Source organism: Rhincodon typus, chromosome 16, assembly GCF_021869965.1.
Source record: "Rhincodon typus isolate 14 chromosome 16, sRhiTyp1.1, whole genome shotgun sequence".
NCBI lineage: Eukaryota > Metazoa > Chordata > Chondrichthyes > Orectolobiformes > Rhincodontidae > Rhincodon > Rhincodon typus.
In genome coordinates, this window is record NC_063347.1 from 15,669,678 (window position 1) to 15,683,388 (window position 13,711).

General features: G+C 40.5%; 1 protein-coding gene across 1 annotated transcript in view; it reads left to right on the forward strand.

The window, feature by feature from the left end:
* Positions 1–590: 590 nt before the first annotated feature.
* Positions 591–13,711, forward strand: part of LOC109914201 (mitogen-activated protein kinase 14B-like) — a 38,313-nt gene continuing 25,192 nt past the window's right edge. The window contains exons 1-3 of the mRNA XM_048606697.1: positions 591–769; positions 7,396–7,525; positions 7,635–7,693. Of these exons, the coding sequence (XP_048462654.1) occupies positions 651–769; positions 7,396–7,525; positions 7,635–7,693 (308 nt within the window). The 5' untranslated portion in view covers positions 591–650. The remainder of the gene's footprint in view (positions 770–7,395; positions 7,526–7,634; positions 7,694–13,711) is intronic.

A 13,711-nucleotide genomic window follows, 5' to 3' on the forward strand; every position in this document is an offset into this window, starting at 1 on the left:
TGTTCTTTTCTCCTGGACTGGAGAAACATCACATGTCAGACAATCTATTTTACTGAATTTGCCTTTGCCAAGTGTGTGTTTATGAGATATTACTATATCGGAACAGTTGCTGTAGTTAAACAATCTATTATTCTGTTAAGCTTTACCATAGAGTTAAAGTTATACCAATTCTTTTTTTTGTTTGTAATTTAACTGGGGATAAGAATAAAGTGTGTTTTGCTTAAAGCCTAGTTGCGTGACCAATCGAATTACACCTAGAACACAGAACCTTTAAATAAGATAAAGTTGGGGTCTTAGGCTATCCCCCTGATATATTTGAAAGGGGTTTGGTCTGGTCCAGAACACAAGTGAGAAAGGTGGGTAGTGCAACACACTGCTTGAGGATAGAGACAAGAGGTACAAGTGGGTAGGGGGTCTAGTTTCTGTGTTTCAATTTTGAATATGGAAATGGAACTGTTATTGAGTGCCATCCGCAGAAAAGGTTCAGATTGATTTCAGGAGAGCCAGCGAGCCGGGAGAGGTGGAGGTGGAGTTGAGGATGGGCTTGCTTGCGGCTTGTGTGCGTAATCGAGAGTAACTGATGAACTGAAACTCACCTGAACCTGCACTCAAGCAGTTCCGCCTGTGCTGTCTTCGGAAAACTCAGGGACATGGGGACCCCGGTCAGGAAAGGCTTCTACAGGCAAGAGCTTAACAAGACCGTCTGGGAAGTGCCGCTCAGGTACACCGACCTGACCCCGATAGGATCAGGGGCGTATGGAAGCGTGTGGTAAGTGAGAAATGGGATTTTTGGGGCACCAATCCCACTCTGGTTACATGATTATGTTGGCTTAGGGTGAAATTTAAGGTTTTTTTTAGTATGGGGATCTTGGGTGCTCGAGCTAATTTTCGGACAGTGGGTCTTTGGGATTTGGACAGGAGACAAGGACAATTTTTAAAATTTTTTTTTTAAAAATTACAATGCAATATGCGTAAACGGTGCAGTGTACGAGCTTCAGACACAAACAAGGTGTAAACAAATGGACAACTTGTGCATGCAGACAAAAGTGGGAGTAAGATTCTCCCACCTGTGTCAGTGTGATCCTCAGGAAAGGGTGTTGGTCTTCGCAGATTTCTCTCTCTCTCTCTGTCTCCCCTAAACCTCCATTCAGGGAGAAACACTGGGAGACGATGTCCAGAATCTAAGCGTTTGCAAATTGACAACTTTAAGCTGAAAAAGAATTGGGAAGTAACATCAACAAATGGCATAGAAAGAGTAGGAGTATATAATTGTTTAAAGAGGGAAGGAGTTTCGGAATTTCATTAATAGGGAAAGATGACAGGTCTTTCAGTGGCACTATCATTGTTTGAGATTCGTGTCTGGTATCTATTTCAGAGGCTTGTCTGTTTGTCTACAGTCCTTAAGCCATTATACATCTGCCTCTCACATTGTAGACTTTGAACTTTTCTCTCTCAGGATTACCGTCAAGGTTGGGCTGTATAAATACAGAGGAGGAGGTGATTTAGCCCATCAAAACTCAGCCATATTCCAAACCAACTACCAACTGTTTCCTCACTCCTTGATCAATTTAAATTGGGCTCCTTCTGTGCCACCCCTCTTTGAACCTGTCCCCCCTTCAATTGCTGTGGTGTGAATCAAACATTCAGTATTTAACCTCACTGTACAGTTGGTCTCTATCTGTGCTTTGGAGCAGTTGAGAAAGATCAGGGTTGAATTCAATTGTTGTGTAATTGACCACAACAGGAGACCTATTATTCAAAGCCGAATCCAGAACAGAGATGTCTTAGTCCTACTTACCAGCAGCCACGTCCACAATAATGATGGCACAGTGACACCACCAATATGATACATAGAGTAACAAAGTCTCATTGTCACTAATGCAAACACATGCCAAAAAATAAAAATGTTCTAATATTACTAATGGAATCAGGGCAATGCTCCTACAGTGGTTATGTGCTCACAGCTTAGGGATCAAGAGTTCAACAAATCTGCTGCTTTTTAGCTCACACCAAAGCAAGTAAGTATATGGCTTGGACCTGCCATCCAAACTGGTCTGGCTGATACATAGAGACATAATCCCATACTATAGAATTGTCCCTTAATGCCCTTGGAAATGCCCCCTGAATTGGTATACAGCAGAACTTCTCAGGGCAACAAGTCATGTGCAATAAATGAAGTCATATCCTGTGAAGATGTGCAAAAAACAAAATCAGGCTGAAATAAGGAATTGTAAAAATAAGAGGCTGCTGCTGGTATCTACTCCTGCCAAGATATCTGCTGCCATGTTATGCCAAGCTTGTCTGACTTGCAGCATCCTTATATATCCACAGTAACTCATCTGCAACTGCTTTGTGATATCCATCATCTACTGACACCTAGCTTGACCTCCCCTTTTTACTGTCCTGCACTTTATCTTCTTGAAGAAATCTCTGTAGCTAGGGAGTTCTGATTTAACGGCTGAACTACTGATATTTTAATGTCACTTTTAGAGTCCTGTTTGCTGTTGACATTTCTACTACCTTATTATTTGCCTTATCGTCTGTGTATGGAATTTTTAACATTTGTCTCAGCCATCCACATTTCAAAAACCTCTATTTCCTTTCAAAGATCTTTACTTATTGTTCAGGCTGCTAAGGCACACAGAATAGAATGTATCATCCTATGAGTTTTTACTTGTTCCAAGCTTATCTTGTTGTTGACAGATCCTTCGTCTTCACAAAATTTTATCTGGCTACCTCTATGCTTTTCTAATGTCTGCATCACAAAGTGTGTCACACAGTCATAGATCTGTACAGCATGGAAACAGACCCTTCGGTCCAACTCGTCCATGCTGACCAGATATCCTAAATTATTCTAGTCTCATTTGCCAGCATTTGGCCTGTATCCCTCTAACCTTTCCCATTCATATACCCATCCTGATGCCTTTTATGTGTTGTAATTGCACCAGCCTCCACCATTCTCTGGCAGCTTATTCCACACATGCACTTTTTGGCATAAACAAATGAACTTATCTACTTTCTCCAGTGTGATTCCATTTCAATCTTCATTCCAATTTCTTCTAATATATTCCATTTAACCACTAGTATTTTTGACTTTTTGGCTTTTCAGTTCATACTGAAGGCATATTCTAACCTTCTAGATTTTAATTGATTTATGATATTTTTTAAGACCTCTTCCAAGTCTGTAATTAGCATCAGGTCATCAGTGTACTGCAGGTTTTTATGTTCTTGCCTTCAATTTTCATCCCAGATGTACATCTGATTCTCTTAATATTTGTTGTGTACCCAGACTGTATAATTTTGCCAACAGTACACAGCCTTATTGCAATCCTCTCTTCATTTGAAACATTTCTGATTGTCTCTCTTCTAGCCTGACATTCCCTATTTGGTCGCATCCTTGACCCTGGAGAAATTTCACAACTTTACTGTCAATTTCAGCAACATGTCTGTTAACTTTTGGCAATCAACATGACATTATATAATACATTCTCATTTTGATGAAACAGAAGTAAATTTTGTTGTTTAATTCTAAATATTTATCAAACGTTTCTCCAAGGTTAAATATTCCCTTTCTTGATTTTACCCCAGGTCAAAATCCTGACCATGTATCACCAGTTTTTGGTTTAAACGTGTTTTTTTTTCTATTGTGATTTTGACGATCACTTCAATAAGATGACTCTTAAAGCTTATAGTTCTGAAGTGATTGCAATTCGTTGCTTAAGTTTCGTAGGTACGTGAATGAATAATGAATGTATCAAGTCACTTGAAACATAGCCTTTGGTGTATATTTGATCACAAACATTTGTTATCAGTTCTGTTTCTCCGAGTGCTTTTGGACATTCTGCTATTACTTCACCTAAACCTGGAGCTTTACCATAATCAACAATTTCAAAGCATTCTTTAACTTTGATGTTGTAATGTTTGGTCTTTCAGTTGACTCTATATCATGAGGACTCTGTTGATTTGGATCATTTTTCAACTCACTTGTAGTCTGGCTAATGTTTGGCTACTGTATCCCTTTCAAACAATATTTTACCAACTTTGCCTTTCCACCTACTATCTATCATTATCCCTTTTTAGGCCATTTGTCCATAACCTTCATAAGAACATAACATAAGAACATAAGAACCAGGAGCAGGAGTAGGCCATCTGGCCCTTCGAGCCCACTCCATCATTCAATCAGATCATGGCTGTTCTTTTTTGTGGCCTTAGCACCACTTAACCACCCTCTCACCATAACTCTTAATTCCTTTACTGTTCAAAACATTATCTATCTTAGCTTTAAAAACATTCAATGAGGAAGTCTCAACTATTTCACTGGCAGGGAATTCCATAGATTCACAACCCTTTGGGTGAAGAAGTTCATTCTCAATTCATGTTATGATTTCTTTCCAGCTCCAGTACTTTAAAGAAATCTTGTTGTAACTTCCTCTTTAGCCTACCTACATGCATTTTTTAAAAAATGAATTTCATCATACTCAAACATGCTTTCCCCTGCTCTCTCTATCATCATTGCTAGTTTCTCCTCAATCATTCACATCTTGTCACTTTCTGTTTTCTTCTGTTTTGGTGGTTTTTCCTTTGAAGCATAATGTATACTCTCCATCATGTTGCTTCATTTTCTTGTGAGAGAGGCTACATGCAAACATGTTAACTCATGTTGTACAGTATGCTCTCAACCCAGTGTAAAATAATACCCCAATAAGCAGTGACCCAATGAGTCACATAGGATAAATGTAGGTCTGCAGTATGCATCCAGTGAGATATCTAGTATAATCTTGGGATATCCTATACATCACAGTAACACTGTAACTGTATTACAGGACTAGTAATCCAGAGCCCAGGACTAATATGATGTAGGTTTCAGGGGTATATCAGTGAGGAGACAATATCTGAGAGGAATGCTAAGGTATACAAAATACTGGCAGAGTTGGATAATAATAAACTAGGGAACAGTAAACTAATATCTGGGCTCAGAAAAAAAGAATAAAGCCTAAATCAGGCTTACCGTGCATGTATGTGAATGCACAGAGGGTGGTTAATAAGACTGGTGCAGATTGTCATTTGGAAATACAATATTATGGCTATAACAGAGACCTGGCTCAAGGAAGGGCAGGAGTGGGTGTTAAATGTTCCTGGATATAAGATACTCAGAAATAATAGAAAAAGAAGAAAAAGGGAGGGGGAGACAGTATTGATCAAAGAGTACATTGAAGAGGGAATAGGGACCAAATCTTTTTGGCTTTAGTTAATGACTTATAATTATAAATTTCATTGTTTAGTGCAGTCTACAGACCACTCACTGGTGAGGAGGTGATTGAGAAACAAATTTTCAAGGAAAATACTGCAAGGTATAAATATATTAGGGTGTTTGTATTGCAGACTTTAATAATCTGAATAGAGACTGGAATAATAGTAAGCAAAGAGCAGAGAGGGGCATGAGTTCCTGGAGTGAAAATTTCCTGTAGTGGTGTGTGCTAGTGTAACAAGAAAGAGGGCTCTGCTAGATCTAATTGGTGGAAATGAGATGGACATGTGGATTTAGTGTCAGTAGGGGATCATTTAGGGCACAGTGATTATAGTACCAAACATTTAGGTTGATTTTAGAAAGGACAAAGAATAAATCGTAAGAATAATTAACTGTCGGAAAACCAAATTCAATGGGATAAGAATGGATCTGAACTAAATAAATTGGAGTCAGAGGTAGTTAGGAAAAACAGTAGCTGTACAATGGGTTGAATTGAATTGAATTGAATTGAATTAAGTTTATTGTCACATGTACTTACATGAGTGAAAAGTTTACAAGTTCCACTTACAGCGCCATCTTAGGTACAAAGATACCTAGGTACAGCAACTTGGTACAGGTACAGAATCTTGGATTATTTTCAAAGCAGAAATAGTTTAGGCACAGTAATGGTATATTCCCTCTAAAGGACAAGGTACAATAAATAAGGGCAGAAAAGATTCTTGAGAATGGTTCCAAGTATGAAAACTTTATTTATGAAGATAGATTGGAGTTGTTAGGACAGTTTTTTTTGGTGAAAAGACAGCAAAGAGGAGACTTGATAAAGGTATTCAAAATCATGAGGTTTCTGGACAAAGTAGCTTAGAGAAACTGTTCTTACTTGTCAAAGAATGGAATAAGAGGTCATGGTTTTAAAATGATTAGAAAGATGAAGCATAAGTGATATGAGAAAGATTGTTTTTACACAGTGAATGGTTAGGGTCTGAAATGCACTACCTGAACCTGTGATGGCAGCAAGTTCAATCAATGCATTCAGCAGGGAATTAGACTCTGGAAAGGAAGAACATGCAGGGTTACAGGAGAGGGCAGGAAAATGGCACAACGTGAATCAGTTATTTGGAGCACTGGTGCAGATATAATGAGCCAAATGGCCTCCTTTTGTGCTGTAATAATTCTGTGTAGTTCTAATCCCACAATAGGAGCTGCAGTAAACTCAAATTCAGCCAATTAAATAAAGACATACTCGTAGAAAGCACCTCCGGGGAAAACGACATTTAGTATTTTCAGGTACATTGTTTTACCTCGATGTTTAGCAACTTAAAAGCCAAGTAAGCAATTGATATGTGGTTAAATTGTGGAAGAAAATCAACTCTTCAATTCTAATTAATATTACTACATTGACTGAGATGTAAACTCAAGATAAATATGATGCATTTTGCAAAGTAATTTTGCATTTTTGTTCTTACACAATGTCTGATTTCTGCTTGATGTACTTTCACAGTGAGATTGGAGTGTTTGTGCTTGTCAAATAATGGGGCCGAAGTCACCTCCTATGGTTCCGCGGCATGCTGTGTTGCAGCTCTCGTCATTGTGCTTCTTCATCAGACAGATGTGAAACTTGACAAGGTTCAGAAAAGATTTACAGGGATGTTGCTCGATTTGGAGGGTTTGAACTGTAGATGGAGGCTGAATAGGCTGGGGCTGTTTTACCTGGATCGTTGAAGGCTGCGGAGTGACCTTATAGAGGTTTATAAAATCATGAGGGGCATGGATATGGCGAATAGACAAGGTATTTTCCTCAGGGTATGGGAGTCCAAAAATAGAGGGCATAGGTTTAAGGTGAGAGGAGAAAGATAAAAAAGGGACTTAAGAGGCAACTTCTTCACGCAGAGGATGGTGCATGTATGGAACGAGCTGCCAGAGGAAGTGGTAGGGGTGGGTACAATTATAACATTTAAAAGGCATCTGGACGGGTACATGAATAGGAACATAGAGGGATATGGATCAAATGCTGGCAAATGGGACTAGATTAATTTAGGATATCTGGTTGGCATGGATGAGTTGGACCAAAGGGTCTGTTTCTGTGCTGTACATCTCTATGACTCTGTGAGAAAGGCTGATAATCTACTTCTCGTTCCAATTACGTATAGTTCAGTGATTGACCAGAAGACCGGAGAGAAAGTGGCTGTAAAGAAACTGCACCGACCCTTCCAGTCTCTGACTCATGCTAAGCGAGCGTACCGTGAACTCCAGCTGCTCAAGCACAACAAACACGAAAATGTGAGTTTGGATCATGAGCCTTAGCAAGTGGATGCTGAGCATATTGACATGTTAACTTTGTTCACGTTTCTTCTATGACTTTTTAAAGTCAGTTTTCTTGTTTTTGCAGGTTATTTGTTTGCTCAATGTCTTTTCACCAGAAGACTATTTACATACATTCCAGAGCTTGTGAGTACATGCAGCACGGTTGAAGAAAAATACCTTTCTTCTTCTTCTGTTCGCGGTGTTGTGAATTCCAACATAACATGTATGGTCTTGCAAAAACTCCATAAGCAGCACTTAAATGGTTGGGCATTTATTGATATTCTCAGTTCTCCTTGCCTTTGCCACATGCATAACTGAGTTGCAAATCTCCATTGCATCATTAAGGGGAGTCACTAAGTGAGACCTTTTCCTTTCTAATAAATAGACCAGAACTGACAAAGCAATTAACCAACACTTCTGTGAACTGCCTAATGTTTTAGAGCAAGTGCAAGGCCTATCACTTTGCTATCAAAACTTCCGCACACTTTTCCTTCTCACCAACAGATTGCACGCAGCTTTGATGTCCCATTTAACTCTTAAACTGAACTTCAAGTTCCATATTCTAACAATCACCAAGACCATCTGTTTGCACCTTTAAAGAATTGTTTGTGTCTACCTACTCTCTCACTGCTGATGAATCCTTCATTAATGACTTCTCCACCTCTAGGCTTGACACCTTACTTTGCTTTTGTCAATGGCCTTCAATACTCGTCTATTTTGAATTCATTAGTTGGATGGGGTCATCACTAGCATAGTCAGTAGTTGTCCATTCCTAATTGTCCCTTGATCTGAGTGGCTCAGTAGGCCATTTCAGAGAGCAGATAAGAGCTGAGTACATTACTGTGAATCTGTAGACCGGACACGAATGGTGAATTCCCTTCCCTAAAGGACATTAGTAAAACAGATCAGTTTTTAACAACAATAACCTTGGTTTTACGGTTAGTATTACAGAGATTTAACTTCAGGTTTTCTTTCCCCAAAATTCCTCCAGCTGCCATGGTGGGATTTGAACCCATGACCTACAGCATTAATCTGGGCCTCTGGATTACTAGTCCAGTGACATTACCATGACACCACTGCGTCCCAATTCTATGTAATCAACAACTTGCTCATGCACCCATATTCCATCCAAATGTTCTGTCTTGTTTGGCATCTCCATTGGCTCCCCTTTTTCTCACAGCATTTGAATGTGAAATTCTCATTTCCTCTCGACAAGTTCCATGCAGTCCCACCTCTCCTTCTCAATACATTCCCCTGCAAATGCTTCCCAATCTATGCCCTCCAAACTCCTACAACCCCTTTTCTTTGCCCCCTTCCCAACATTCCAGTTTCTGTGGCACACCCTTCAGGTGTTATGGCTGCCATCTTGGTCCAGCTGACTATGTCTCTTGCCACTTTCAAAAGCATTCTTAAAACATACCTCCTTGATGCCTTCAGACCCAAACATTACCTCTTCCACTAATGCTATAAGCCTATTTATGGCAATGTTCAATGCCTTTGGAAAATTTTCCAATGTTAAAGACATTATATAAAGTAACTGATGGGAATGCAATAAGACCCAATGGAAGACAAGGGAAAATAAAACCTAAGAATTAAGAAGGAGCCTTTTGAACTCCACTTCTCTCACTTTATCGCTCTCTATCTGTCATTCATTTTTATCTCTCACATATTCTCATGCTTTGATCCGTGAGAATCTTAGCACGCAATAGTTTTGGAAAACAGATTAAGTGTTCAGTTACATGATCCAACCAGCTCCACCCTCTCCTCCCCAAAAACAGGAATACAGTGATTACGTAAACTCTGCTATTGCCTCTCTGTGTGGCTCTGCTACAATATGCTGAGAAAGTCTTGATGCATATGATGTGAACACATGCCAAAAAAACTTTAACCTTTCATGGGCTGTGGTGCAATTGACAATGCTGGATTTTGTTGCCCATCCATAATTGCCCTTGAACTAAATAGCTTGCTAAATGTCAACCATATCTCCATGGGTCGGGAGTCACATACAGACCAGACCAGATGAGGATGGCATATTTCCCTCCCTAAAGCACAGCAGTGAACAAGATACATTTTTACAACAATCAATGAGAGCTCTCATGGTCACTGTGACCTGCATTCAATTCCACATTTCTTCCAAATTAATCCAGTGGAAATTCCATGAGCAGCCATGGTGGGATTGGAACCTATACCCCAGTGTTTCAGCTTGGGACCTCTGGATAACTAGTCCAACTACACAACACCACCAACACCCCACACACAATTAGAGCAGACTTCAGTTCTTGCATGATTTTGTTTTTTGTTTATTCATTCACGGGATGAGCACGTCACTGCTTGGGCCAGGATTTATTACCCTTCCCTAATTGCCCAGAGGGTAGTTAAGAGTCAACCACATCGCTGTGGGTCTGGAGTCATGCATAGGCCAAACCAGGCAAGGATGGCAGTTTCCTTCCCTAAAGGACATTGGTGAACCAGATGGATTTTCCGACAATTGACAATGGTTTCACATTCATCATTAGATTCTTAATTCCAGCTTTTTTATTGAATTCAAATTTCACCATCTGCCATGGCGGGACTTGAACCCATGTCCCCATAATATTATCTGGGTCTCTGGATTAACAGTCCAGCGATAATACCACTAGGCCATCACCTCCCCTCTATATCCCCAAGATATAGTGAGTTTAAATTAATATTTCTTTTTCCACCACATATTTTTATGCTGACCTTATATTTAACTTTATGCTGGGATGCAGTTCCATGAGTGACCACTGCGTGAAAGTAGCTCACCAAGGCCATTCTATGTTGTGTGAACTTTGTCAGTGTTTGTGGAAAATATGACTTTTCATGCTTCACACCTTAATCCAATCTTGTTCCACATCCATTCATTTAGCAGGTCTCTTGCCCTGTGATCACGAATGACCCTCTTGGCCAACTTAGTTATTTATTTCTCTACCATCCACTTTCTGTAACCTCAGGGACCACTTTCCTGCTACCCTATGGTTAAACAACAGGAAATGGGAGCTTTACTGATCCTTGTAGCTCCATTGCCCACAGGCTACACTCACTGACTTGTTTATTACAGACAGCATCGGAGCACAGGAGTAAAAACCAGAAGTGCTGAAGAAACTCAGCAGGTTTGATAGCATCTGTGGAGTGTGTTGAACATGAGTCTCAAAAGGGTTAATACTGAGGAGGGCCAATACCTGCTTTAGGAAAGATGTTGTGAAACTTGAAAGGGTGCAGGCAAGATTTACAAGAATGTGGCCGACGTTGGAGATCGTGAGCTATTGGGAGAGGCTGAATAGGCTGGGGCTATTTTCCCTGGAGCATTGGAGGCTGAGGGGTGACCTTAGGGGTTTATAAAATCATGAGGGGCCTGGATAAGGTGAATAGCCAAGGTCTTTTCCCCAGGGTAATGGAGTCCAAAACTAGAGGGCATAAGTTTAAGTTGAGAGGGGAAAGATACAAAAGGGACCTAAGGGGCAGCTTTTTCACGCAGAGGGTGGTACACGTATGGAATGAGCTGCCAGAGGAAGTGGTGGAGGCTGGTACAATGACAGCATTTAAGATTTATCTGGATGGGTATATGAATGGGAAGTGTTGGGAGGGATATGGGTCAAATGCTGGCAAATGGGACGAGATTAGTTTAGGATATCTGGTCAGCATGGATGAGTTGGACTGAAGGGTCTCCTTCCATGCTGTGCAACTATGATTCTATGACTATGACACTGTGATGATGTCATATGGACTTGCAGGTAGGACAGCTTAAGATCTCAAAGAAGTGAGACCCAACAAATGGCTCTCCTCAATATCTCTGTAATAATGTCCATGATCTCAATGTAATTTGTTAACATGCAATAATGTATATCTTGTTAACTATAAGAGCAATGTTCCCTCTGAGCTGTATGGCTCACAGCTACACAAAGGCCCAGATAAGCCTATTTGCCTGCAGATGCATAGACTTCTATTTCCAGAAGTCACTGCTGCAGATGGACTTTGGAGAAAAAGGAAAAGTTAGAGGGAACATCATACAAGAGAGTCTTTCAGTTAGACCAGGGAGTGGTTTTCCTCTGCAACATTAGACCAGGCAGGTTCTGTCATTTCCTACACTTATAGAAAAGGGTGATAGCAGCCTTCATCATGAGCAGCAGCTCATACAGTGGAGTGAACTCATATGCCTACACAACATGGTGGGCAGTGGGGCAGATTTGAATAGACTGTGTATGCAATGTGGTGAGTAGCGGTGTGAGATATTCAGGCTCAGCTTTAAATCGTCTGCTCATGGAACACTGTCAATAACTGGAGCTTTAAGAAATCCAAGAGAAATCCACACGACGTCTCCAGTTGATGAGAGCTGAACTAAACTTTACTAAAGTTGAGGTTTCTCAATGATGCAAATATAGGATTCTGGCAGGTTGCATCAGACAAGTATTCAAGCTTGCTTACTGCATTCATTACTCAGTTTGGAAGATTTTGTTGCAACAGTTAACCATTTAAAATCGCCTTGGCTCCAGAGATTTTTTAATGAATGATATCTAATATCTTACAAGGTCTTAATGGAGTCATTAATCAACATGAGTAATGTAATAATACATGGGGAAACAGCTAAAGAGAATGAATGCAGTCTTAAAGTGCAGAAGAGCTTGCCCTTAACATGAAGTGCAAATTCACCAAGGGATCTATTTATTTCATGGGGCACATTGTTAACCGTGAGGGTATAATGGCAGATCTTCAGAAGACTGAAGCTATTATGGAGTTCCACACTCTGTATCAGTACAGTGTCTCCAAAGATTCTTTGGGATTGTAAACCAGTTGGCAAAAATCAGTTTAGCCAGTCGGGAGCAGTTGAGGGACACCTCAATACCCATTAGAATTACATGTAGAATTGGCCTCATTAAGGGCCCAGTGGATTGATCTTGAAAACTAACAGCACCAGCAGCATTTTCCAATTGTAGGCAACACATAATAACTGATTGGTCAATCCAGCTTTCACTTTGGGAAGATGTCCACCTGACACCTGGGGACAGCTGAGTGCAGGTTTTAGTGAGCAGTGCACTGGCCTGGGATCTCTAAAGACATTGGGTCATGTACATATTGGAATCATTGATTCTGTACATTGCATCAGAATATAGCCAATTGAAACCCAATTTAATTATTAAGGAACAAGCATATGAAGAGACAGCAGAAGTAGAAATTGTCCTTTAGAACAGGGAAGGTTAAGGGGAGATTTAGTATGTGTTCAAAACAATAAGAAGTTTTGATAGAGTAAGAAAGGAGAAACTGTTTCCAATAGCAGGAGGGTTGGTAACCAGAGGCTATTGATTTGAGTTCAATGGTACACAAGACGTATTTAGCTATTGCCCATAAACTTACATTCCAAGTCTGGTTACTGTACATTGAACATTATGTAAGTGTCTGGCTAATGTTCCCTTTCACTTACCTAGGAGTAGAAGAGCTAGTTGCAGCACTGTCTAATGCTGCCTGCTTCATCCATGCTTTGCTCAACTTTGCAACCTGACTATTTTTTGATGCTGTTCTAGCCAACCTTCCCTATACTGTTTCTGTATCCAAAGTATGGAATTGGTGTAAAAACTGAAAGAACTGCAGATGCTGTAAATCAGAAACAAAAAACAGAAATTCGTGGAAAGCTCAGCAGGTCTGGCAGCATCTGTGAAGAGAAATCAGAGTTAATGTTGCGGGTCCGGGACCTTTCCTTAGAATTGATCGTAGTTAGGAAGATGTCGGTTTAAATGCAGAAGATGGGGTGGGGGAGGGGGTAAGGAGTAAACAATAGGTGGTGATAGAGCCCAAAGAGAGAGAAGGACAGTTGGACAGACAAAGGAATGGATAACAACCTGGCTAGGAGGTAATAGCTGTTAATGGAGACTGTTAGTGGCTGACAATGGGTTGTGTATAATAGTAGACTATGTGACCACAAGGCCTGATTGTGGGGACTGGGACATAGGAGAGTTCAAGCCCCGAAGTTATTGAACTCAATATTGAGTCCAGAGGGCTGCAGGGTCCCCATGTGGAAAATGAGGTGTTCTTCCAGCTTGCGCTGAGCTTTGCTGGAACACTGCTGCAAGCCAGAGACAGAGATGTTGGTCAGGGAACAGGGTGGCGTGTTAAAGTGGCAGGCAACAGGTAGTTCAGGGTCTTTTTTGC